Raw genomic sequence first — 27,071 nt, 5'->3', positions numbered from 1 at the left:
GCTAGTAACCGTATAGTACTAAGTATCAGCTCTGGTCAGGTAGCTAGTAACTGTTATAGTATCGCCTCCTGTCTAAGTATCAGCTCTGGTCAGGTAGCTAGTAACTGTATAGTACAAAGTATCAGCTCTGGTCAGGTAGCAAGTAACTAAGTATGTATTAGTACTAAGTATCAGCTCTCTGGTCAGGTAGCTAGTAACTGTATAGTACTAAGTATCAGCTCTGGGCAGGTAGCTAGTAACTGTATAGTACTAAGTATCAGATCTGGTCAGGTAGCTAGTAACTGTATAGTACTAAGTATCAGCTCTGGTCAGGTACTTAGTACTATACAGTCACTAGCTATCAGCTCTGGTCAGGTAGCTAGTAACTGTATAGTACTAAGTATCAGCTCTGGTCAGGTAGCTAGTAACTGTATAGTACTAAGTATCAGCTCTGGTCAGGTAGCTAGTAACTGTATAGTACTAAGTATCAGCTCTGGTCAGGTAGCAAGTAACTGTATAGTACTAAGTATCAGATCTGGTCAGGTAGCTAGTAACTGTATAGTACTAAGTATCAGCTCTGGGCAGGTAGTTAGTAACTGTATAGTACTAAGTATCAGATCTGGTCAGGTAGCTAGTAACTGTATAGTACTAAGTATCAGCTCTGGTCAGGTAGTAACTGTATAGTAGTACTGGGCAGGTATAGTCACTAGTACTATGTATCAGCTCTGGTCAGGTAGCAAGTAACTGTATAGTACTAAGTATCAGCTCTGGTCAGGTAGCTAGTAACTGTATAGTACTAAGTATCAGCTCTCAGATCTGGCAGGTAGTTAGTAACTGTATAGTACTAAGTATCAGATCTGGTCAGGTAGCTAGTAACTGTATAGTACTAAGTATCAGCTCTGGTCAGTATAGTAGTATCAGCTCTGGTCAGGTAGCAAGTAGTACTATACAGTCACTAGCTAAGTATCAGCTCTGGTCAGGTAGCTAGTAACCTGGTATAGTACTAAGTATCAGCTCTGGTCAGGTAGCAAGTAAGCTAGTATCAGCTCTGGTCAACTGTATAGTACTAAGTATCAGCTCTGGTCAGGTAGCAAGTAACTGTATAGTACAAAGTATCAGCTCTGGTCAGGTAGCAAGTAACTGTATAGTACCAAGTATCAGCTCTGGTCAGGTAGCAAGTAACTGTATAGTACTAAGTATCAGATCTGGTCAGGTAGCTAGTAACTGTATAGTACTAAGTATCAGCTCTGGGCAGGTAGCTAGTAACTGTATAGTACTAAGTATCAGCTCTGGGCAGGTAGCTAGTAACTGTATAGTACTAAGTATCAGCTCTGGTCAGGTAGCTAGTAACTGTATAGTACTAAGTATCAGCTCTGGTCAGGTAGCTATTAACTGTATAGTACTAAGTATCAGTTCTGGTCAGGTAGCTAGTAACTATATAGTACTATGTATCAGCTCTGGTCAGGTAGCATGTAACTGTATAGTACTAAGTATCAGATCTGGTCAGGTAGCTAGTAACTGTATAGTACTAAGTATCAGCTCTGGGCAGGTAGCTAGTAACTGTCAGGTAGCTAGTAACTGTATAGTACTAAGTATCAGCTCTGGGCAGGTAGCTAGTAACTGTATAGTACTAAGTATCAGCTCTGGGCAGGTAGCTAGTAACTGTATAGTACTAAGTATCAGATCTGGTCAGGTAGCTAGTAACTGTATAGTACTAAGTATCAGCTCTGGGCAGGTAGCTAGTAACTGTATAGTACTAAGTATCAGCTCTGGGCAGGTAGCTAGTAACTGTATAGCTCTGACTGACCGTGTGTACAAAGAGGAGGAGGGAGAGGGGGCGAGTGCTGCTTGCTGCCCGGGAGGACACTCCTCTTGGGGAAGTCGCTGTAGTCAGGTGGGGGGAGGACCATGGAGGAATCATCTGTCTCTGTGTCCTGGTGGAGCAGGTTCACCACGCTCTTACTGCGCATGGGAGGAGCCCCCACACTGTGGAGAGAGAGGGGGAGAGATAGAGAGAGAAAAGAGAGAAAGAATGAAGGAGAGAGAGGAGGGAATTCTGATCAGCAAAGGTCATCAGACTAGGAGAGTAGAGCAAACACTATGAGACAACAAGTCTGGATGAAACCTCTGTGTGTGTGTGTGCGTGTGTGTGTGTGTGTGCGTGCGCCTGCCTGCTTGAGTGGTCCCCTTACCTGTTGTTATTCACTATTGGCTCTGAATATGCCCGGCAATAGGATGATGGAAACCATCCCCTCCTGGAACACAGACAAACAGAGAGAGAGAGAAAGAGAGAGAGGCAGGTGATTACACTCACATCTCCCCAGCTTTTTCCTACAGGCCCCTGAATAACCCTCAGACACTCCTAATACATTGACGTCCACACTGAAGTACACAATCCCCTGGAACCTGCTTCTCTACACACCACTCCATCATGCAGTAGCTTAATAGAATCCCCTTTTCAGGATCCTGTATCATCAACCTCTCTATAGCTGTCTAACAGGTGGTGAGAGAGAACTGAGGCCATTTATGGTAGAATAAGGTAGATAATCATCATAGGCCTCTGAATGGACAAATCATTGACTCCATACAAATCCCTGTGAGAAATGTTAATATTTGTCCATTTGTTCACTGGGCTTCAGAATGGGCAGCTGGGTGTGGCCAGTGTTTAACTAGAATACATAAAGGCTGGGGTACTGTATCAACTTCCATCTTCCCTGTTAAAAGCACCACAGTGAACCATGCTGTAGGGTTTAGGTAGTGATCACATTTCACTAACCTGATCTGGAACCAGGCCAACATTTCAGTCACATGTCTCTCATTCTCTCAGTCTATTGTCTCAAAGGGTATCAAATAATCATAGATGATAGATTTGTGTCATATAGCCTTGTGAACATAATGAATATATGATTCATTATTCATGTTTTCACAGGATATTAATTAAATGTATTTCATTTCTGGCCATGACACTCTTCATCACACTATGGTGGTGGAGGGATACATGTGGATGTTATCAGTGTGTGTTGCTAGGTGACTGACCCAGATCCATCACTCTGGCTGAGGTGTGACAGATAGGTGTCTCATCAACTCAATGACATCACACTGCAGGGACCTCCACAATAACCCTACACTGTATCAATGGCACATATCTAGGTAACATCCCAAAAGCCACCATATTCCCAAAAGCCACCCTATTAGTACACTGCTTTTGACAATATAAGAGTCCATCATCTGTAGAATCTGTAAAGAACATGTACAGCATCACGTCAGGAATACAACACCTTTAGAAAGTTCATTTTGAGCCTTGATTCAGCAAAAACATCAGAGATTCATTTGGCTGTGATTTTCTCCTTTCTCTACTTCTTTCCCCCTCTCCCCCCACTCCTCCCCTCCTGTCTCCTCTGTGTCTTTCTGCCTCCAGCCATGTGCTGATTGTATTCCCCAGTGTGTGCCGGCTCCCAGGCAGCTCTTAACGATCCCAGAGCACGGCGCCCAGCCAGCTCCACCTGGAGTGGTCCAGTTAAGGGGAGCTCAATCAAATCAACATCTAATCAGGACCGGAACTACCACATGCACACAGCAGCTGGCGGTGTGTGTATAAATGCATGTGTGTGCGTTAGGGCTGGGCGGTATACCATATTTTACTATATGCAGGTATTGATGCACGAAACGGTTTGGGTTTTTACTTTACCTTCTATAACAGTATTTGAATGTTTGGTTTTGTTAAATGTGATACGCATCTTTTTTGTTAAAAATGCAACATTTCAAAGTTCATTTTTATAGTTTACTCTGCTACTTGAGTCATAGAAAACCCTCTCTCTCTAAAACTGGTTAAATCTCTCTCCATGCTGTTTACGACAAATACCTCGAAAAAGTCCCACTCCTTCACTCAATGTATTGAGCGCAGAAAATTTGATGCTGTTTGACCATGAGACACTTTGTTCAGTCTGCATGGTCAATGCAGCCCTTCCTGTTTTGCAACAATGTTTGATGACAAACGATGATTTGTTTCCACTTTGATTTTAATATAAATACCACAAGCTTTATAATTACAATATTAGTTTGTGTTTTTACATCTCTAACAGCTAGTTTGTAAAATGGAATTTCTAGTTAGCTGGTGATGTTTAGCTAACTAGCTAATGAAAGTACTGAGTCAGTGTATTTTTGGGGTGCTTCTCAGAGCTAACTAGCAGACTAGCTAATACAGCCTGATACCAGCATTTACAAACTGAGTCAGAGCAAACGTAGCTAGCTAATTCAGCCTGATACCAGAAGTTTGAGTTTTATCAAAACTATAGGTGGCGAGCTGATCAGCCACAGGAACCAAACTAAGAAGTTTTAAATGTGATAGCGTATGTAAAGTTCATTTTTATAGCTAGCTAATACAGCCTGATACCAGAACTGAGTCAGAGCAAACGTAGCACTCCTTCAGCTAATGCACAGCCTGTTTACCAGAACTGAGTCAGAGCAAACAGGCAACAAGTTAATGACAGCCTGTTACCAGGACTGAGTCAGAGCAAACTATAATTACTAATATTAGCCTGATACCAGAACTGAGTCAGAGCAAACGTTAGCTAGCTAATATAGCCTAATGACCAGACTGAGTCAGGCAAACGTAGCTAGCTAATACAGCCTGATACCAGAACTGAGTCAGAGCAAACGTAGCTAGCTAATACAGCCTGATACCAGGACTGAGTCAGAGCAAACGTAGCTAGCTAATACAGCCTGATACCAGGACTGAGTCAGAGCAAACGTAGCTAGCTAATACAGCCTGATACCAGAACTGAGTCAGAGCAAACGTAGCTAGCTAATACAGCCTGATACCAGAACTGAGTCAGAGCAAACGTAGCTAGCTAATACAGCCTGATACCAGGACTGAGTCAGAGCAAACGTAGCTAGCTAATATAGCCTGATACCAGGACTGAGTCAGAGCAAACTGCTAGCTAATACAGCCTGATAACAGAACTGAGTCAGAGCAAACGTAGCTAGCTAATACAGCCTGATACCAGAACTGTGGAGGCTTAAGTCAGAGCAAATCAAAGAGGAATAGGCAAAGCATGAATATGTTGGCTAATACAGCCTGATACCAAGACTGAGTCAGAAACAAACATCACTTTGGTTCCTACAGCCTGATACCAGGACTGTCAGTCAGACCACACTATTATGCTATTATTTAGCTAACCACAGCATTCTATTTCCATGATACCAGAACTGAGTTTTGAACAAGCAAACATTTGGTTAAAAATAAGGCCTAGTAATATTGTGGCAGTGTGATACCAAATGAGTGCAGGGATCAGAGCAAAATGATTTTAGGTTGAATACAGCCTATAAAGGACAAATGGAGAAAGACCCATTGAAATCATTTAGAATATATGTGTTGTCTTACAGCCTAAACCAAACTAGAACTTTCATTCATCAAAAACAGAAAATACCGTCAAAAATGTAAAAAATAATATGATAGCCTATTGCCCAGCCCCAGGACTGAGTCAGAGCAAACTGCCTGGTTTTCTCCAGCTAATACAGCCTGATATCAGGACTGCAGGGTCAGATGCAAACGTCAAAGCTAGCTAATACAGCCTGATACCAGGACTGGGACCTAGGGCCCACTCCTCCCCTCCATTGTCCCTGTAGTCTGGAGAGAGAAGGGTTAATACACAGACATGTACACAGGTCCATGCATGCACCCACATACAAACACACACACCAGCGTCAGCGGGGAGGACATGCGAACACACACATGCATACAAACACACACACAAACACACACACACACACCTGCCACTCTCAGTCTCTCTGGTGACTGAGTTTGTTGTGGGTGTGTCCTCAGTGAACATACTGAGCTTCAATGGGACTGGTCGAATATGAGTCAGAGCGGACCCTAGCTAATACAGCCTGATACCAGGACTGAGTCAGAGCAAACGAGAAGGGTTAATACACAGACATGTACACAGGTCCTGCATGCACCCACATACCAGGACTGAGTCAGAGCAAACATGCATACAAACACTACAAAACACACACACAGCCTGATACCAGGACTCTCAGTCAGAGCAAACGTGTGTCCTAGCTAATACTGGCCAAGCCTGATACCAGGAACTGGAGTCAGAGCAAACAGGAAGGGGATAGTATGAGTGCTAGAATGTACAGTTGTTAGTAGTTAACCTGCCATTGGACATTAGTAGTTAAGCGTTGATACATTAGTAGTTAACCTGCCATTGGTAGTGGTACATTTTTTGTTCTACCTTTATTTAACTGCAAGTCAGAGAAAACTTCTTATTTACAATGACAGCCTGGAACAGTTAACTGCCTGTTTCAGAGCAGAACGACAGATTTTTACCTTGTCAGCTCGGGATTCGATCTTGCAACCTTTCGGTTACTAATCCAACGCTCTAACCATTAAGAGCCATCTAGTGGTTAAAACCTGCCACTGGTAACGTTAGTAGTTAACCTGCCACTGGTACATTGAGTTACTGCCAGGACTGAGTCAGAGTTAAACTGGTACATTAGTAGTTAACCTGCCACTGGTACCAGGACTGAGTCAGAGCAAACAAAGAACATTTATTAATCAAAACAGAAAATACTGTCAAAAACCTGCCACTGAAAAATAATATGATAGTTTTGGCATTATAGTTAACCAGCCCTAGTAGTGTGTGTGTGTGTGTGTGTGTGTGTAGTGTGTTGTAGTTAACCTGCATCACCATTAGTAGTTCCTGCCACTAACTTACATTAGTAGTTAACCTGCCTGGTCTTAGTAGTTAACCTGCCAGTTCTCCATTAGAGTTAACCTGCCCTCTCATCAGGTAATGAGCAGGGTGATGATGTCTCCCTCGTCAAAGCTGAGCAGCGTAGAGTTGGTCCCAGAGGTGTGGGGGAAGATGGTACATTAGGACCCTGGGTCTCTTCACAATGTTGTTGAGTCCTGTGGCCACAGACACTGACCTGGGACCTAGTTAACCGCCACTCATTAGTAGTTCCTCCCCTCCATTGTCCCTGTAGTCTGTTAACCTGCCACTGGTACATTAGTAGTTAACCTGAGAAGGGTTAAGTTAGCTGCCACAGGCATGTAACACAGGTCCATGCATGCGTTAGTAGTTAACCTGCCACTGGTACATTACAGTTAACCTGCCACACATGAGTAGTTAACACCAGCGATTCAGTTAACCTGGGGAGGACATGCAGTTAACTGCCACACTAGCAGTTAACCTGCCACACATTAGCAGTTAACGCATACGTACATTACAGTTAACACACATTACAGTTAACCTGCCACTCATTCAGTTAACCTGCCTCTGGTGACTGAGTTTGCCACTGGTGGGTGTGTCCTGCCACTGGTGAACATACTGGCCAATGGGCTGGTCTGTTAAGCCTTCAGTGCTGGGGCCACTGGGGTGGAACTGTTGTACCCCGGAATATGGAGTTGAACCTGCCACTGACCATAGGAAGTGGAACACAGGAAGGGGATAGTATGAGTGCTAGAATGTACAGTTGTTAGTAGTTAACCTGCCATTGGTACATTAGTAGTTAACCTGCCACTGGTAGTGGTACATTAGTAGTTAACCTGCCACTGGTAGTGGTACATTAGTAGTTAACCTGTCACTGGTAGTGGTACATTAGTAGTTAACCTGTCACTGGTAGTGGTACATTAGTAGTTAACCTGTCACTGGTTGTGGTACATTAGTAGGTAACCTGCCATTTGTAGTGGTACATTAGTAGTTAACCTGCCACCGGTAGTGGTACATTTGTAGTTAACCTGCCACTGGTAGTGGTACATTAGTGGTTAATCTCCCACTGGTATTGGTATATTAGTAGTACAGGTATTACAGGTTTTTACCATTTCATTATTATGATTAAATCAGTGAAGCCAGTGTCATCACAAGGTATCTGTGCTGTGTTCTCTCGCTCTCTCACATTGAATCAGAATGAGATATTCTAATTAATTAATTGTTTTCTAAATGGTTAATGAATGAGTGACTGCCTTCTCACCCTACTCTGTCTCTGGGAGATGGGGGAGGCCTGGGGGTGATGGACACTGGGGTGCGAAGACCCTCAATCATAGACATCACGCTCTCGGGCACGTTGGTGGCATCGCCACACTTGTCCTGCCAGGTGGGCAGCTTCCCGAAAAGCATGTCTCTGGCCTGGGGTCAGAGAAGGAACAGCAGCAGTTATAGTACTGTAGAATGGAGCCTTAGATTTGTGATTTGGTACCCCGCTAGACATTTGTATAATAAACGTGGTACACAGATGGTGGTTATGGTAAATTCATGGAAATAGTCAGTGCGATCTGGTTCCAATTCCACCCCTAGCCTCTAGCCCACATCCCCTTAAAACCCCCATCATTTTAATGGATTGAAATCATGTTCAGGTTTTCTACTGACTGAGAACCTAGGAGGCACTGTAGCATAGTTCCAATACCTTGTCGTGGAAGGCAGCGATCTGATAGGAGAAGGTGCAGTGTTTGTCCACCAGGAAGCAGAAGCGTCTCTTCTCCTCCAGCAGAGCCTCCTTGCAGCCGTCGGCAATGAACTTCTGCATGTCCATCTGCCCTGACCTCAGCGTCTCCAGGCACTGCACAATACAACAGGCCAATGACATGCTGTTATCTCAACTGCAACGACCAATCATACGCAAATATCTTGCTGCACTGACCAATCACATGCTCTCACCTCACTGCAAAGACCAATCACATGCTCTCACCTCACTGCAAAGACCAATCATACAGTCGTGTCTTGCCACATAAACATAGCTCAGCCAATCAGAGCTGCCTAGCACCGTAGGTATCAGGAAGTGAAAGGGCATTGTGAAGAGAGGAGCAGAGATATAGGCTGGACGTTCTAATCTCTGTGTGGCAGGTAGAGACAGAGATACAGAGAGGTATTGTAGGGATACTGTACAAGGGAATGGAATGGGTTTTATTATCTAACATGGCTGACAGAGAAGAATAGATGAGGGCTAGGGAGGTGACAGTAGCAGACATGCTGACAGAGAATAATAGATGAGGGTTAAGGACGAGCAGCAGCAAGATATACTGTGTGTCTAGGAGTCTGAAAGTACATTCAAACTAGGCACGTGATCTGGACAAGGTCAGTCGAAACACTGAGTTTGTATGAGTTTGTTTTGTGTGTCTTTTGCTGCATTTACATAGGGAGCCTTTTTGGCACTAACTGGTCTTTTGACCAATCGGATCAGCTCTGAAAAAGATCTGATGTGCAATGATCTGATGTGATTGGTCAAAAGATCAGAATTGGGCTGCCTGTGTAAACACAGCCTAGGAGTCTTATCTGAAGGCACATTTAAAAACTTGGCACAGGATCTGAACAAGGTCAGTCGAAACATTTAGTTTGTATCGCTGACGCTGAATTAAAAATGTTTAGTGGGAGTGAACAAAGAGCGTGCAGACAATGACACAACCTTCCTTTGTGTGTCTTATCTTCCATCACAGACATGGGCCACTCAGAGGTCAGGGATCAGAGTCTCTGATCTATGTGGGTGTGAATGGCTCTGATAACTTTGTCATTATGGCTAAGTTTATGATCTCTCTACTCCTTTTCACTGTGTTTCTGTGGCTGGCAACTGTCAATATTTACAATCAATACAGTTCTATTGATTTGATTGGAAATGGAACTGAATGGGAGACCAATGAGCATACAGCAGAGTGAGTTGCGATGTAAATATTGATCCTTGCTATCTGGGATCGTTGGTACGTCCCTACCCCATTGAAGTTGACATGTAAAATGGTAAGGGTTAAGGTTAGGGTTTAGGGTCGGGATGTCCCAATGATCCCGGGTAGCACTAACCTGTAAATACTTGGTACAACAATGACAAAAACAAAGACTAGTCAACAGACGTGTAAAATGGATGCCACTATGTGTTGAATTACCAAAGTAGTTTATCTACTGTAGACTGAAGTATAATAGCGGTCTTTAAAGTGTGTGCACTGAAACATATGACATTGTTGTAGATACAGAGGAAAGCGTATCATTGGATTTATTGTTGGGATGAGTATTGAGATGATGTGTGTGTAGTTCATTAGAACTAAGACATACATGCTATTGGGTCCTTGAGCCATATCTCTTAAATGGACCTTGGTATTTATCTTGATTACATTTCATATGATCATACAATGTCCCTGCAGCTCAAATCAATCTAGGTACATGAATCTGTAAGGAGAACACAGAAAAAAAGAGCATTGATTCATTGAAGATTTCAATCAAAGAAAGCTTGACTCAGTTGCTTGCATGTGACATAGCAGCCAGTTTGCAGTATGAGTCTTGGGAACTCATTCACCCAGAAACACCTGGCATAACAACAGACTTGCACATGTGACAGGTGGCTAGAGATATACTCTCACACACACACCCTGTCCTACACCCTGGACACCCCCCACCCTCCCACAGTGGTCATGGTAAACAAGAGTGAGAGCGGCCAGTGAAAGTCGTCATGTTGGTGGTTAGAGCAGCGGGCTAGGAGCCAGAGGGTCGTCGGTGAAAATCCTGAATTTGAAGGAGAATCTGGTGGGGAGGGAGATGGCAACCGAAGGGTTGCGGGTACGAGTATCCTAGAGCCAACCCTGTGTAAAGTCAATCCGTTTCAATATGCTGTTTACCTACTGACATAACACACACACAGTTAAAGGTGGGGGACAGACTAGGGCTGCACGAGTGAGATCCCCATCTCGTCATCACAACACTGCAAAATCACCTTGCAGCCGTACAGCACAGTATGTTACCTGTAACAACACCATGTGACAACACACGATTCAATGTAATCTACCCTCCACACACTCTTTCACCAGCTTCCTGTCCCTATTGGAGATCTTGAGTCAGAGGAAATGGGAAAAGGCTTCCTATGGTAATTTGTTGTGGTCTCCATCCAATTACAGGTCTGTATAATGAATTCAGGGTTTCGTTCAGGTCAAAAGTAGTTTATTATAACTGGAATAGGGGGTCATTCTGGATTGGTGTGTATTATTAGGTATTACTGCACTGTTGGATTGGTGTGTATTATTAGGTATTACTGCACTGTTGGATTGGTGTGTATTATTGTGTATTATTAGGTATTACTGCACTGTTGGATTGGTGTGTATTATTAGGTATTACTGCACTGTTGGATTGGTGTGTATTATTGTGTATTGTTAGGTATTACTGCACTGTTGGATTGGTGTGTATTATTAGGTATTACTACACTGTTGGATTGGTGTGTATTATTGTGTATTGTTAGGTATTACTGCACTGTTGGATTGGTGTGTATTATTGTGTATTGTTAGGTATTACTGCACTGTTGGATTGGTGTGTATTATTAGGTATTACTGCACTGTTGGATTGGTGTGTATTATTGTGTATTGTTAGGTATTACTGCACTGTTGGATTTGGTGTGTATTGTTAGGTATTACTGCACTGTTGGATTGGTGTATTATTGTGGTTATTACTGCACTGTTGGATTTGGTATTATTGTGTATTGTTATTACTGCACTGTTGGATTGTGTGTATTAGGTTATTACTGCACTGTTGGATTGGTGTGTATTATTGTGTATTGTTAGGTATTACTGCACTGTTGATTGATTGGTGTGTTATTATTGTGTATTGTTAGGTATTACTGCACTGTTGGATTTGTGTATTATTGTGTATTATTAGGTATTACTGCACTGTTGGATTGGTGTGTATTATTGGTATTACTGCACTGTTGGATTGGTGTGTATTATTAGGTATTACTGCACTGTTGGATTGGTGTGTATTATTGTGGTTAGGTATTACTGCACTGTTGGATTGGTGTGTATTATTGTGTATTGTTAGGTATTACTGCACTGTTGGATTGGTGTATTATTAGGTATTACTACACTTGTGTATTATTGTTATTGTTAGGTATTACTGCACTGTTGGATTGGTGTGTATTATTGTGTATTGTTAGGTATTACTGCACTGTTGGATTGGTGTGTATTATTGTGTATCGTTAGGTATTACTGCACTGTTGGATTGGTGTGTATTATTGTGTATTGTTAGGTATTACTGCACTGTTGGATTGGTGTGTATTATTGTGTATTGTTAGGTATTACTGCACTGTTGGATTGGTGTGTATTATTGTGTATCGTTAGGGATTACTGCACTGTTGGATTGGTGTGTATTATTGTGTATCGTTAGGGATTACTGCACTGTTGGATTGGTGTGTATTATTGTGTATCGTTAGGGATTACTGCACTGTTGTATTATTGTGTATCGTTAGGGATTACTGCACTGTTGGATTGGTGTGTATTATTGTGTATCGTTAGGGATTACTGCACTGTTGGATTGGTGTGTATTATTGTGTATCGTTAGGGATTACTGCACTGTTGGATTGGTGTGTATTATTGTGTATCGTTAGGGATTACTGCACTGTTGGATTGGTGTGTATTATTGTGTATCGTTAGGGATTACTGCACTGTTGGATTGGTGGTATTAGCTAGAAATTACTGCACTGTTTTGCTGTATTATTGTGTATCGTTAGGGATTACTGCAAATATTGTGTATCGTTAGGGATTACTGCACTGTTGGATTGGTGTGTATTACAATTTTATTTGGTTAAAGTAGTGCACTATTTAGGGACTAAGGTGTCATTCTGGTCAAAACTTGTGCACTATCAGACAAGGCAAGTGTATGCACATAAGAGCACACTCAGTCACACACGAGGACAGTAACACAGCGACATGCATACAGGATCTCTCTCAAAAAAAAGAGGCCATTTTGCAATTTGCTTCACAATTTCCTAATTTCCCAGACCCCACCTCCTAGACTTCCTACAAGAAAAGGGATTACACCATTGTTTGGTGTGTACCTGTGACATTACGCTGGCCTTTCCCATAACATCACTTCCTCCTTATCATGAGTAATTGTCAGCCTATTATTGTGTATCGTTAGGGATTACTGCACTGTTGGAGCTAGAAATATAAGCATTTTGCTGCACCTGCGATCACATCAAAATGGGATGCCACCAACGTCACCTCCTTTATTGGGAGTTAAAGTAGTGCACTATTTAGGGACTAAGGTGTCATTCTGGTCAAAACTTGTGCACTATCAGACAAGGCAAGGAGCCATAAGAGCACACTCCTCCTTATCATGGGAGCCATAACGTCACCTCCTCCTTATCAGGGAGCCATTGCATCACAATTTCCTAATTTCCCAGACCCCACCTCCTAGACTTCCTACAAGAAAAGAGACACACCATTGTTTGGGTGACCTGTGACAACGCTGGCCTTTCCCATAACATCACTTCCTCCTTATCATGAGAGCCATAACGTCACCTCCTCCTTATCATGGGAGCCATAACGTCACCTCCTCCTTATCATGGGAGCCATAACGTCACCTCCTCCTTATCATGGGAGCCATAACGTCACCTCCTCCTTATCATGGGAGCCATAACGTCACCTCCTCCTTATCATGGGAGCCATAACAATCACCTCCTTATCATGGGAGCCATAACATCACCTCCTCCTTATCATGGGAGCCATAACATCACATCCTCCTTATCATGGGAGCCATAACATCACATCCTCCTTATCATGGGAGCCATAACGTCACCTCCTCCTTATCATGGGAGTCATAACATCACCTCCTCCTCATCATGGGAGCCATAACGTCACCTCCTCCTTATCATGGGAACCATAGCATCACCTCCTCCTTATCATGGGAGTCATAACATCACCTCCTCCTCCTCATCATCATGGGAGCCATAACATCACCTCCTCCTCATCATGGGAGCCATAACATCACATCCTCCTTATCATGGGAGCCATAACATCACCTCCTCCTCATCATGGGAGCCATAACATCACATCCTCATCATCATGGGAGCCATAACATCACCTCCTCCTCATCATGGGAGCCATAACATCACATCCTCCTCATCATGGGCGCCATAACAATCACCTCCTCCTTATCATGGGCGCCATAACAATCACCTCCTCCTTATCATGGGCGCCATAACAATCACCTCCTCCTTATCATGGGAGCCATGACGTCACCTCCTTATCACCGACACGTGCGTGCGGAGCTATACTGCAATCATTGTCCCTCCATGTACTGAGATAAAGCCACAGATAAGGTATCATGCCCAGGGACCTGAAACTCGACCAGGATAATTCAAATATTCCTGCGTGTGTGTGTTCCTGTGTGTGTGTGTATACAGTGGGGCAAAAAAGTATTTAGTCAGCCACCAATTGTGCAAGTTCTCCCACTTAAAAATATGAGAGAGGCCTGTAATTTTCATCAGAGGTACACTTTTACTATGACAGACAAAATTAGATTTTTTTTTCTCCAGAAAATCACATTGTAGGATTTTTAATGAATTTATTTGCAAATTATGGTGGAAAATAAGTATTTGATCAATAACAAAAGTTTCTCAATACTTTGTTATATACCCTTTGTTGGCAATGACAGAGGTCAAACGTTTTCTGTAAGTCTTCACAAGGTTTTCACACACTGTTGCTGGTATTTTGGCCCACACCTCCATGCAGATCTCCTCTAGAGCAGTGACGTTTTGGGGCTGTTTCTGGGCAACACAGACTTTCAACTCCCTCCAAAGATTTTCTATGGGGTTGAGATCTGGAGACTGGCTAGGCCACTCCAGGACCTTGAAATGCTTCTTACGAAGCCACTTTTTCATTGCCCGGGCGGTGTGTTTGGGATCATTGTCATGCTGAAAGACCCAGCCATGTTTCATCTTCAATGCCCTTGCTGATGGAAGGAGGTTTTCACTCAAAATCTCACGATACATGGCCCCATTCATTCTTTCCTTTACACGGATCTGTCGTCCTGGTCCATTTGCAGAAAAACAGCCCCAAAGCATGATGTTTCCACCCCCATGCTTCACAGTAGGTATGGTGTTCTTTGGATGCAACTCAGCATTCTTTGTCCTCCAAACACGACGAGTTGAGTTTTTACCAAAAAGTTCTATTTTGGTTTCATCTGACGATATGACATTCTCCCAATCTTCTTCTGGATCATCCAAATGCTCTCTAGCAAACTTCAGACGGGCCTGGACATGTACTGGCTTAAGCAGGGGGACACGTCTGGCACTGCAGGATTTGAGTCCCTGGCGGCGTAGTGTGTTACTGATGGTAGGCTTTGTTACTTTGTTCCCAGCTCTCTGCAGGTCATTCACTAGGTCCCCCCGCGTGGTTCTGGGATTTTTGCTCACCGTTCTTGTGATCATTTTGACCCCACGGGGTGAGATCTTGCATGGAGCCCTAGATCAAGGGAGATTATCAGTGGTCATGTATGTCTTCCATTTCCTAATAATTGCTCCCACAGTTGGTTTCTGGTGTCCTTTGACAGCTCTTTGGTCTTGGCCATAGTGGAGTTTGGAGTGTGACTGTTTGAGGTTATGGACAGGTGTCTTTTATACTGATAACAAGTTCAAACAGGTGCCATTAATACAGGTAACGAGTGGAGGACAGAGGAGCCTCTTAAAGAAGAAGTTACAGGTCTGTGAGAGCCAGAAATCTTGCTTGTTTGTAGGTGACCAAATACTTATTTTCCACCATAATTTGCAAATAAATAACTGTAAAATCCTACAATGTGATTTTCTGGATTTTTTTTCTCTCATTTTGTCTGTCATCGTTTAAGTGTACCTATGATGAAAATTACAGGCCTCTCATCTTTTTAAGTGGGAGAACATGCACAATTGGTGGCTGACTAAATACTTTTTTGCCCCACTGTGTGTGTGTGTGTGTGTGTGTGTGTGTATGTATGTATATATATATATACATATATGTGTGTGTGTATATGTGCGAGTGAAACAGGGGTGTGAAATGTAATAAATGCAACCATCCTGGTTGACACAATACATCTGTCAAGGCTAAATAATGGCTGTTGCTATGGACACATATCTTTAGTTCTGTGGAAACAGGTAGGAAAGAAAGGCGAGAAAGAGAGAGAGCGAGGGAGGGAGATAGGGAGAGTGCGAGAGAGGAGAGAGGGAGGGTCAAGAGAGAGAGAGTGCGTGGTGGGGGGGGGGTCAGGTAAATTACCAGTGTAATTATTGGTCAATGAAGAGACAGTTCCCAGGAAGTGTTTAGCTGTACTGGTGAGTCATCTACAGCTAAGCCCCTGTGTCTCAGCCCAGACGTCAGGCCATCTGTCTGTCTGCCCCAGAGAATGACTGGCATACAGACAGAACGACACTCAGATCACTAGGGAGTCTGACTCAGAACACTGATCCCTCAGAAGCCTGAACAGACAGCAAAACAGGGAGATTGGCCACATGGAGAGAGAGACCGACAGAGAGAGAGGAATGAGAGAGAGAGACCAACAGAGAGAGAGGAATGAGAGAGAGACCAACAGAGAGAGAGGAATGAGAGAGAGAGAAATGAGAGCGAGTAATTGAATTTTATTAGGATCTATTTTAGTTCTTATTTGGACTAATCTCCCAAAAGACCTTAAATATTCAAATACAATTTATAATACAATCACATTTTCAGGTATACCACACTGTTGCAAACAGACATAATACACTGACATATTGACCAGATAAATACTCTAACAGTCTGAAAGGATAGATTGATTCATTCATATACCAAAGTCCTGCACAACCTTCCAATTTATTATATTTAAATGGTTCTAAAGTATTGTTTGAATATATATACTGACATGTTTCTGGTTTGCTCAGATTAATAATTACATTTGTTTATTGCTCTCTTTATTGCTCAGTCTGGATAACACACACAGAGTCGGAAGTTTACATACGCTTAGGTTGGAGTCATTAAAACTCATTTTTCAACCACTCCACACATTTCCGGTCCAACAATTATTTTCACTTATAATACACCATTACAATTCCAGTGGGTCAGAAGATTACATACACTAAGTTGACTGTGCCTTTAAACAGCTTGAAAAATTCCAGAAAATAATGTCATGGCTTTAGAAGCTTCTGATAGGCTAATTGACATAATTTGAGTCAATTGGAGGTGTACCTGTGGATGTATGTCAAGGCCTACCTTCAAACTCAGTGCCTCTTTGCTTGACATCATGGGAAAATCAAAAGAAATCAGCCAAGACCTCAGAAAAAAATTGTAGACCTTCACAAGTCTGGTTCATCCTTGGGAGCAATTTCCAAACGCCTGAAGGTACCACGTTCATCTGTACAAACAATTGTAAGCAAGTTTAAACACCATGGGACCATGCAGCCATCATACCACACAGAAAGGAGATGCGTTCTGTCTCCTAGAGATGAACGTACTTTGGTGCGGAAAGTGCAAATCAATCCCAGATCAAAAACAAAGGACCTTGTGAAGATGCTGGAGTATCTATATCCACAGTAAAACGAGTCCTATAAAGGCCGCTCAGCAAGGAAGAAGCCACTGCTCTGAAACCGCCATAAAAATGCCAGACTACGGTTTGCAAATGCACACGGGGACAAAGATCGTACTTTTGAGAAATGTTCTCTGGTCTGATGAAACAAAAATTGAACAGTTTGGCCATAATGACCATTGTTATGTTTGAAGTAAAAAAGGGGGAGGCTTGCAAGCCGAAGAACACCATCCCAACCATGAAGCACGGGGGTGGCAGCATCATTTCGTGGGGGTGCTTTGCTGCAGGATGGACTGGTGCACTTTACAAAATAGACAGCATCATGAGGACGTAAAATTATGTGGATATATTGAAGCAAAATCTCAAGACATCAGTCAGGAAGTTAAAGCTTGGTCGCAAATGGGTCTTCCAAATGGACAATGACCCCAAGCATACTTCCAAAGTTGTGGCAAAATGGCTTAAGGACAACAAAGTCAAGGTATTGGAGTGGCCATCACAAAGCCTTGACCTCAATCCCATAGAAAATGTGTGGGCAGAACTGAAAAAGCGTGTGTGAGTAAGGAGGCCTACAAACCTGACTCAGTTACACCAGCTCTGTTAGGAGGAATGTCGTGGCAGAATCAGAATCCTTTAGGTAACATTTATAAATAAGAGGTTTTATTAATTAATTTTCATAAGTTATAGCATGCTTATGTGGGAGAAAAGTTACTTGGGCCCAGAGAGGGGAGAGGTCAGGTTAGTCTTATCTGTGAATGTGTCTAACTATTCCTAAACCATGTGAAGGGATGGTGTGATTAATGGGGAACCAGTTAGGTGGCTCCACAATGTCTGTGTGCCAGTCACTTCTCTCTGTAAGCTTGTCCAGGAGGGGTTGTATTTTTATGGGAGTATCTAGAAATTGACAATTGATATATGCCATTGGATGAGGTAATGTCTCGGTCCTAAGTGGTACCAAGAATGAGATAAGAGCTTCGTTTAGGAGACCAAACTGAACGATAATTTATAGCTAATGATATAAATTATGGGATACTCTTTTTTTCTGGTAAAAGGTTCTTTGTGTAATGTTCCTAAGATCTGTTATTCGTCATGTGAGTTTTGATGGGTGTGTCTTGGCTATACATGATACTAAGGACTATTTTGTAAGCACTCTCAGAGAATTCATTTATGGACGCTGAATTGATCTGAGAGTCACAGGGCTATGGTGAAGCTCATATAATTAAAGATGGGCTTTATGATAACTCTGACTTGTGTGTGGTTTGCTCTCTCATGATTTGGTAATACAGGAAATTTCCACGACAGGAATTTGCCAAAATTCACCCAACTTATTGTGGAAGGCTACCCGAAACATTTGACCCAAGTTAAACAATTTAAAAGGCAATACTACCAAATACTAATTGAGTGTAGGTAAACTTCTGACCCACTGGGAATGTGATGAAAGAAATAAAAGCTTAAATTAATTAATTCTACTATTATTCTGACATTTCATATTCTTAAAATAAAGTGGTGATCCTAACTGACCCAAGATAGGGAATTTTTACTAGGATTAAAATGTCAAGAATAGTTCAAAACTGAGTTTAATGTATTTGGCCACGGTGTATGTAAACGTCTGACTTCAACTGTAGATGGTGGACAATATATTCCTAGTATTTACTGAATGTCTGTCTGAATACTGTTGTGAATAGAGTTTTGCCGCTTTAAATGGTGTACATTGTGAAATAAAATAAGCATGTTTTTTTTCAATTATCTTGTTGATTGATGACCAACCAAGAGCATTGAGCATGACTACACCAGAATAACCATATCTCCACCTCAAAACAATCCTTGCTGCTTTGTTCTGTGCAATCTGCAGCCTCCTAATTTCACTTTCTGGTGCATTTCCAATTAATGCTTGGGTTGTTAGCTTATTAATGCTTCCAGGGAAAGTATTTAGCTTTCCTTCTGATCATGCATGCATGCAGTTTTTTTTAAATATATATATTTTACATAGATGAGTTATTTGACAACCATGATAAGCGGTTGTCTAGCTGCACCCCTAGTAGTTTGGTTTCTGCCACTTCCTCAATTTGTACTCCCCCCATACTTCATTGTATCCTATGCTGTGTTGGCCTTTTCCTGGTGGAACAGACCAATATAACCTTGGATTTCTTGGTGTTCACAACGAGTTTGTTCCGGCAAACCCACTCCCTGATATTTTCCAGATCTACTTGTAAAGCTTGCTGTACCCGTTGAACCGATTGTCTTGCTGTATAAATTGTAGTATAATCTTCAAATATAGTAACTTGAGTTTCAGATAAGGCATAAGGAAGGTTGTTGGTGTATATTAAGTAAAGAAGTGGCCCAAGGCGGCTGCCCTGTGGTATACCACAGTTTAAATCATGAGGCGTAGAAAATGACCCATTGATATAGATGGACTGTTTCCTGTCAGTTAGATATGATTGTACCCACTTCAATGCTGCCTTCTTAAACCCATAATGCAATACTTTTGTCAAAAATATTTAATGATCCACTAAATAAATTAGATGATTAGATAGATGTACCAAGTATGCCCTGAACTTTATTCCATACCTTATTACAATCATTTTTACAATCATTAAAATCATTTTTGTAAAATAACGTTTTACGAAAATAAATACATTTGTGGCCTGGTCAAACCCCGTGCATAAGTCATCCAGATAGGACACCGTAGAGCTAGGAGGTCTTTACACACATCCTACCAATAAGGATGCCTGGTGAGGCAGATGTACTTGAGTCCTTAGTGCCTCTATTTGACATACATTAAGGTCATCCCTCCTCTTAAAAGGTATATGATTCTGAATGTACAGTGCTACACCCCCACTATTCCTGTCCCTTCTAAGTAGACATATATAAATGTTCATCATTTACAGATGCATCTGAATGCGTTTCGTCAAAGTTAAAATATGAATATTATTTATGTTGACCAAGTTAAAAACCTGATGTGTTTTGTTAGGAAGGCTTCATACATTAACCTGAGCTATATGCAGCCCTTTCCTTGTCAGGAGGAGATCAATAGAGCATGTATTCGTTATAGTTGAAGTTGTCATGATACACACAAACTCAGATTTGAACATTGGATTAAAATAGCGTCCCGATACAGTTGCCCGTTGATGTGAAGTTTATCCATCACCAAGGAGACTTGTTGAGTCAGACAATGCTTTTCCTTCATGATGGGATACAGTTTTTTCTCCTTTCATTGATCTCCGTGGGCAAGTGATCATTCATTCCAAAATCAATGTTTCGGAGTTCTCTGCCCTTGTTCTTCCCCCATTTCCTTAAAATGTTAAAAACATGCAATAATAGCCCAGGGCCCATTCCCAGAGGCCTTACCCATTCTATGGACTCTGGAGAAAGTGGCATTATGCACAACATCAGTGGGCAGTTTCAGTTGAGTTGACAGTGTCCTCACAGCCTCTGCTGTTGTCTTTCTCCGGTATCCCTGAAAAGATGAGATTGTCCCGCATTGATCGACACTGTACATCAAGCAAGGTTTCTTTAAGTTGTTTGTTCTCCCTTTGCACCACCTCCACCTTGCCATGAATATAGTCTACAGTACCTTTCAGCACTGTGTTCTCTTTCCTTAGATCATCAATCTGACGTTGGCTGAAATCTAGACTGGCACATAATGCATTAATGTCCTCTCGTAGGTTATCCAAAATATCAAGTATGGCCGGCCTTTCATTGATGGATTCAAACAAGTCAACATCCTTATTCATAAACCTCTCCCGACTCTCCACGTGCGCCCTCTTGCTTGGGGAGGTTTTATGACATCGTTGATACCACTTGGCCAACTTGGTTTTGGTTTGTATTGTTGATTGGGTTTGTTGTCCTTAACAGTGATTGAATCCTCTGAAACCAGCGACATGTTTCTTTGAGTTTGTAAGTATCTCTCGTCAATGAATCGTTCAAGCTCTTCAATAGTTACTGAATCATCCAACTTGTTTGCAGGCAGAAAATAACAAAACAACGGATGCATCTTTCTGGACCGGTACAGGACGTGGTAGATACACCCAATATAAATGGACTCCAGCTATGGACTCCGGTCAAAAGTAGTGGGTGCGTGCGTTTTCGCGTGCGTGCATGTCTCTGAGCCTGGGTGCAGTCTGTTGATAGTCTTGTGACCAAACCAGGGATCTGACTCTGTCGACAGTTGTCCGGTTATATTAGAGCTGATCCAGGACCAGATTCTGGGGTTCTACTCTCAAGGTCAATGTTAGATCTACTGTAGCCTGTTCCCAGATCTGTAATACCAATATTTATCTATACAGATGAGCCATCTTAATTTCACCCTGCTTCTCACAGCAGGAAAATAATCTTGCAGCAACAGGTAATATGAATTATTATGTGAAATATAAGTGATGGACATTTTTGTAGGGGTTGACATATTTTTTGTTAGGGCAAATCAAGTCTGAAATGTTAAAGTGGAAATGACAAACTTTAGAAGCCTTTTTAAACCTTAAATACAATTAAACTACAATTTGTATGTCCTGCTGCGCAGGGAAATTCTCTGTGACAGAGCACCAACCTACTGTAGCCTGGTCCCAGATCAGCAGGTAAAACAACTCATCTGAATATTGTTATCATGCCGTTTCAACTTCATGCATCTGTACTGCACGTGCCTCAGTAGGTTAAAGCACATACCTGAGATCAGGGCCCATATTCACAATGCGTCTCATAGTAGGAATCTAGGGTCTAATTTCGGTCTTAAATCAGAATGCATCTGATTATATATGGACAGGGGGACCTGATCCTAGATCAGCACTCCTACTCTGAGCGCTTTGTGAATACGGGAAAAAGCTAGTTTCTTCTCACAGCCGCTGTGCCCCAGCTGGGGTGGAGCGCCCTAGAGCCTGATGAGAGAGACTAGGACCAGGCTAGCGTGTGGAGCGCCCCAGAGTCTGATGAGAAAGACTAGGACCAGGCTAGCGTGTGGAGCGCCCCAGAGTCTGATGAGAAAGACTAGGACCAGGCTAGCGTGTGGAGCGCCCAGAGTCTGATGAGAGAGACTAGGACCAGGCTAGCGTGTGGATCACCCCAGAGCCTGATGAGAGAGACTAGGACCAGGCTAGCGTGTGGAGCGCCCTAGAGCCTGATGAGAGAGACTAGGACCAGGCTAGCGTGTGGAGCGCCCCAGAGTCTGATGAGAAAGACTAGGACCAGGCTAGTGTGTGGAGCGCCCTAGAGCCTGATGAGAGAGACTAGGACCAGGCTAGCGTGTGGAGCGCCCTAGAGCCTGATGAGAGAGACTAGGACCAGGCTAGCGTGTGGAGCGTCCCAGAGTCTGATGAGAGAGACTAGGACCAGGTTAGCGTGTGGATCACCCCAGAGTCTGATGAGAGAGACTAGGACCAGGCTAGCGTGTGGAGCGCCCTAGAGCCTGATGAGAGAGACTAGGACCAGGCTAGCGTGTGGAGCGCCCCAGAGTCTGATGAGAGAGACTAGGACCAGGCTAGCGGGTGGAGCGCCCTAGAGCCTGATGAGAGAGACTAGGACCAGGCTAGCGTGTGGAGCGCCCTAGAGCCTGATGAGAGAGACTAGGACCAGGCTAGTGTGTTGAGCGACCGAGAGTCTGGTGAGAGAGACTAGGACCAGGCTAGCATGTTGAGCGACCGAGAGTCTGATGAGAGAGACTAGGACCAGGCTAGTGTGTTGAGCGACCGAGAGTCTGATGAGAGAGACTAGGACCAGGCTAGTGTGTTGAGCGACCGAGAGTCTGATGAGAGAGACTAGGACCAGGCTAGTGTGTTGAGCGACCGAGAGTCTGGTGAGAGAGACTAGGACCAGGCTAGCATGTTGAGCGACCGAGAGTCTGATGAGAGAGACTAGGACCAGGCTAGTGTGTTGAGCGACCGAGAGTCTGATGAGAGAGACTAGGACCAGGCTAGCGTGTGGATCACCCCAGAGTCTGATGAGAAAGACTAGGACCAGGCTAGTGTGTTGAGCGACCGAGAGTCTGATGAGAGAGACTAGGACCAGGCTAGTGTGTTGAGCAACCGAGAGTCTGATGAGAGAGACTAGGACCAGGCTAGTGTGTTGAGCGACCGAGAGTCTGATGAGAGAGACTAGGACCAGGCTAGTGTGTGGATCACCCCAGAGTCTGATGAGAGAGACTAGGACCAGGCTAGCGTGTGGATCATCCCAGAGTCTGATGAGAGAGACTAGGACCAGGTTAGCGTGTGGAGCGCCCCAGAGTCTGGTGAGAGAGACTAGGACCAGGTTAGCGTGTGGAGCACCCCAGAGTCTGGTGAGAGAGACTAGGACCAGGCTAGCATGTTGAGCGACCGAGAGTCTGATGAGAGAGACTAGGACCAGGCTAGTGTGTTGAGCGACCGAGAGTCTGATGAGAGAGACTAGGACCAGGCTAGTGTGTTGAGCGACCGAGAGTCTGATGAGAGAGACTAGGACCAGGCTAGTGTGTTGAGCGACCGAGAGTCTGGTGAGAGAGACTAGGACCAGGCTAGCATGTTGAGCGACCGAGAGTCTGATGAGAGAGACTAGGACCAGGCTAGTGTGTTGAGCGACCGAGAGTCTGATGAGAGAGACTAGGACCAGGCTAGCGTGTGGATCACCCCAGAGTCTGATGAGAAAGACTAGGACCAGGCTAGTGTGTTGAGCGACCGAGAGTCTGATGAGAGAGACTAGGACCAGGCTAGTGTGTTGAGCGACCGAGAGTCTGATGAGAGAGACTAGGACCAGGCTAGTGTGTTGAGCGACCGAGAGTCTGATGAGAGAGACTAGGACCAGGCTAGTGTGTGGATCACCCCAGAGTCTGATGAGAGAGACTAGGACCAGGCTAGCGTGTGGATCATCCCAGAGTCTGATGAGAGAGACTAGGACCAGGTTAGCGTGTGGAGCGCCCCAGAGTCTGGTGAGAGAGACTAGGACCAGGTTAGCGTGTGGAGCACCCCAGAGTCTGGTGAGAGAGACTAGGACCAGGCTCTCTCACCAGACTCTGGGGCACTCCACACGCTCCACCCCAGCATACAGCAAAACAGTGAACACCATCATGTTCATGAGAACCTCCCCTTTCCACAGTTGGGTCCCATTAGTTTGTAGCCAAAACGGTTCAGACGCTACGAAACAGAAGTTGGCACATCGACGGTACCGACTTCAGACGAGTCTCCTACTTATGGGGGTCATAGAGCAAAACGGAGAACACCATCATGTTTGTGGGATGACTTGTGGTCTGACAAACACCACTCTAGCTCTGCCACCTTTCACCGTAGATGTGGAAGTGCGTCACTAGAGGAAGCGGTGGATTGAGATGCATCCAATGCAAAATATCTCTAGCTTAAACGGACAGATTTCTATGTTTTTCTTTTGTTATTTAGGATAGATTGAAGCACCGGTGCGTCAATAAACTCTAGGGGGTTAAACAGTACTTTAACTTTACCTCAGAATGTATACTAATGACTGTTCATAATTTGGGTCTTTCTCGTCCTATTCGGCAGCAGACTGTCAGAGTTGTGACTAAAGCAGTAGCGGTGCGTGGATAAAATCACTGCAGAATCCAAGCCAGAAGAAAATGCCATATTACAACATATGTGTTGTGATAATTGCGTTGTTTGCTCTATAACCTGTTAGTTCATGTGCCTTGACACTGATCTACAGGCCGAGACTATGAGAAGACACAGTGGCAGAATAAATTCAACCACACTTTTGTTTCATCACAAAACTGGAGAGCAACCTCTGTCTGGCGAAGTCCACAAAGCATACTGCATGTAACAAACAGCTACATTACCTACATATTGGTCAAGAAAGTTATTGTTTCCGACATTTTTGGACAAAAAGAAAACAGGATATTTCTCCACTATTCCAGCACCATTTCAACACCATCAAATCACCTCTGCTTAGTCTAATACAGTGACAACTAAAAGATACCAAAAACAATTGAATCCAATCAACGTGAGCTAAATATGATGTGGCTGTCTATGGTTCTGATGTGTGTGTGTGTGTGAGCGTTCGTGCAAGTAGAAAAACATGTTGACTCACCCTACTTGTGGAGAAACACCAATGCCATTCTGCTCTCTTTAATGTTCAGGAAACGGTCTATGACTCTGTCATACAGTACACGCTGTTAGTTTTTGTTGTCCTAGGCTACCTGGCTAAAATGCTTGCTCTCTAGACTAACTTCCTTTCATGGGCAACGTTAGCTAGTTAACATTAGCCTTCTACATCTAGCTAGCTACATATTGAATGTCCATCTCTCAGTCCAGGGGCACAATGTATGTTATGGTCGGATCAGAATTGTAGTTGTAAGCATTGGCCAGTACGGAGAATTAAGTAAAACCACAAGTCCAAATCCTTATCTCCATCCATGGCTAATTTAGGAAAGGGACAATTTTAGCTAGCTGGCCACCGAAGGACAACTGCACAACAAGGTGCAACAATTCAAGTTGTTTTTAATCGATTACATATTTCTCTGTGATAGGAACAAAGCCAAATCAAAACGGGCTTCCCTTGACACTTTTTTTGTTGTGCGCCAGGACTATTCACAGTTGAGCTCACTCAGTTTAGCTCAATGCTGATTGGCTATTATTTTATACTTTTTTTATCAAGGGAGGCCAAATGCTCGCTGGCTTCCCTTACATTCAATGCTACGGCAAAAATGTCATACTCTATGACCAGACAGCATCAGATAGATGGCCTACACATACAGAGGCAGAGGGGAGCCGTTTCGCTTACTCGGATGCAATGAAAATTAGGAAAGCACAGAAAGACGAAACATACATTATTTAATGTTTTTTCATTTATTTTGGGGTACATTTTTGTGGGAAGCCTTGGTATCCATGAATACACACCACTGGACTAAAGAGGTGTATCTTTCTTTGTCTCAGTCTGAAGTGTGTGTGTGTGTGTGTGTGTGTGTGTGCGCGTGTGTGTAGGAGGCACCGACTGGATCTTCCAGTATAACAACATGCGTGTGTGTTGGTGGGGGAGGGAGGAGGCACAGTACAGAGAGGTGTATTAATGGAACTATCCAGAACACCAAACAACACATAACACACACAGCATACTCATGCATGAGGGCATTGTCTGGAGACTTGGATAATGTTACATTGGGTATGATCGACACTGTCTCGTATGTCGAAGGTGTGTGTGTGAGATTGAGAGCGAGAGTGTGAGTGTGTATGTACAGGTGTGTGTGTATGAGGGCGGCAGGTAGCCTAGTGGTTAACAGCATTGGGCCGGTAACTGAAAAGTCTCTGGTTCAAATCCCCAAGCTGACTAATTGAAAAATCTGGCGATGTGCCCTTGAGCAAAGAACTTAACCCTAACTGTTCTTGTAAGTTGCTCTGGATAAGAGCATCAGTTAAATTACTCAAATGTGTGGGGCAGTCCTCACCTCACTCTCCTTGTTTTCGTACTTGTTGGTGTTCTTGCCCTGGCTCTTCCTCCTGAGTTTCTTCAGGTCAGACTGTGACCTGTCCAGAGAGTCCTGCTTCATCTTGTGCTCTGTCTGGTACCTCTTAAAGGTGGCCTGGATGGGTGGGAGGGAGAGGGGAGGTGGGGGGAGCACCCATGAACACCTGGAACCATCTCTAGACAGTACAAGTAGCATTATAGCAAGTAGATTTTCCTTTTCGAAAAAAAAAACCTTTCAGTAATATCATTAAATGTAATGTCACTAAGTATTAAAATTCTTTGTTTTTAGTTTCATTGATTCAATGGTAATTAGCCTTAAATGCTTTGTTTGATTATAGGCATTAGTAGAAAGGGTGGACACAGGGATTAAACCCCGGTCTCTGCTGGGGAGAGATGTACATGTGCCATATGCTGTGAGCGTTACCACTTAACCAC

General features: G+C 43.4%; 1 protein-coding gene across 1 annotated transcript in view; it reads right to left on the bottom strand.

The window, feature by feature from the left end:
- The window catches only part of baiap2l1b (BAR/IMD domain containing adaptor protein 2 like 1b), an 82,004-nt gene that overhangs the window by 13,813 nt on the left and 41,120 nt on the right, over window positions 1-27,071 (bottom strand). Inside the window, 12 exon segments of the mRNA XM_065010457.1 lie at window positions 1,787-1,965; window positions 2,172-2,234; window positions 5,474-5,501; window positions 6,759-6,777; window positions 6,779-6,859; window positions 6,861-6,973; window positions 7,318-7,360; window positions 7,363-7,405; window positions 7,949-7,997; window positions 8,000-8,114; window positions 8,392-8,544; window positions 26,617-26,751. Coding sequence (XP_064866529.1) covers window positions 1,787-1,965; window positions 2,172-2,234; window positions 5,474-5,501; window positions 6,759-6,777; window positions 6,779-6,859; window positions 6,861-6,973; window positions 7,318-7,360; window positions 7,363-7,405; window positions 7,949-7,997; window positions 8,000-8,114; window positions 8,392-8,544; window positions 26,617-26,751 — 1,021 coding nt within the window.

The sequence above is a fragment of the Oncorhynchus nerka genome, linkage group LG26 (assembly GCF_034236695.1).
Source record: "Oncorhynchus nerka isolate Pitt River linkage group LG26, Oner_Uvic_2.0, whole genome shotgun sequence".
Taxonomy (NCBI): domain Eukaryota; kingdom Metazoa; phylum Chordata; class Actinopteri; order Salmoniformes; family Salmonidae; genus Oncorhynchus; species Oncorhynchus nerka.
The sequence above is the reverse complement of the archived record's forward strand: the minus strand, read 5'-3'. Positions and strand labels throughout refer to the sequence as shown.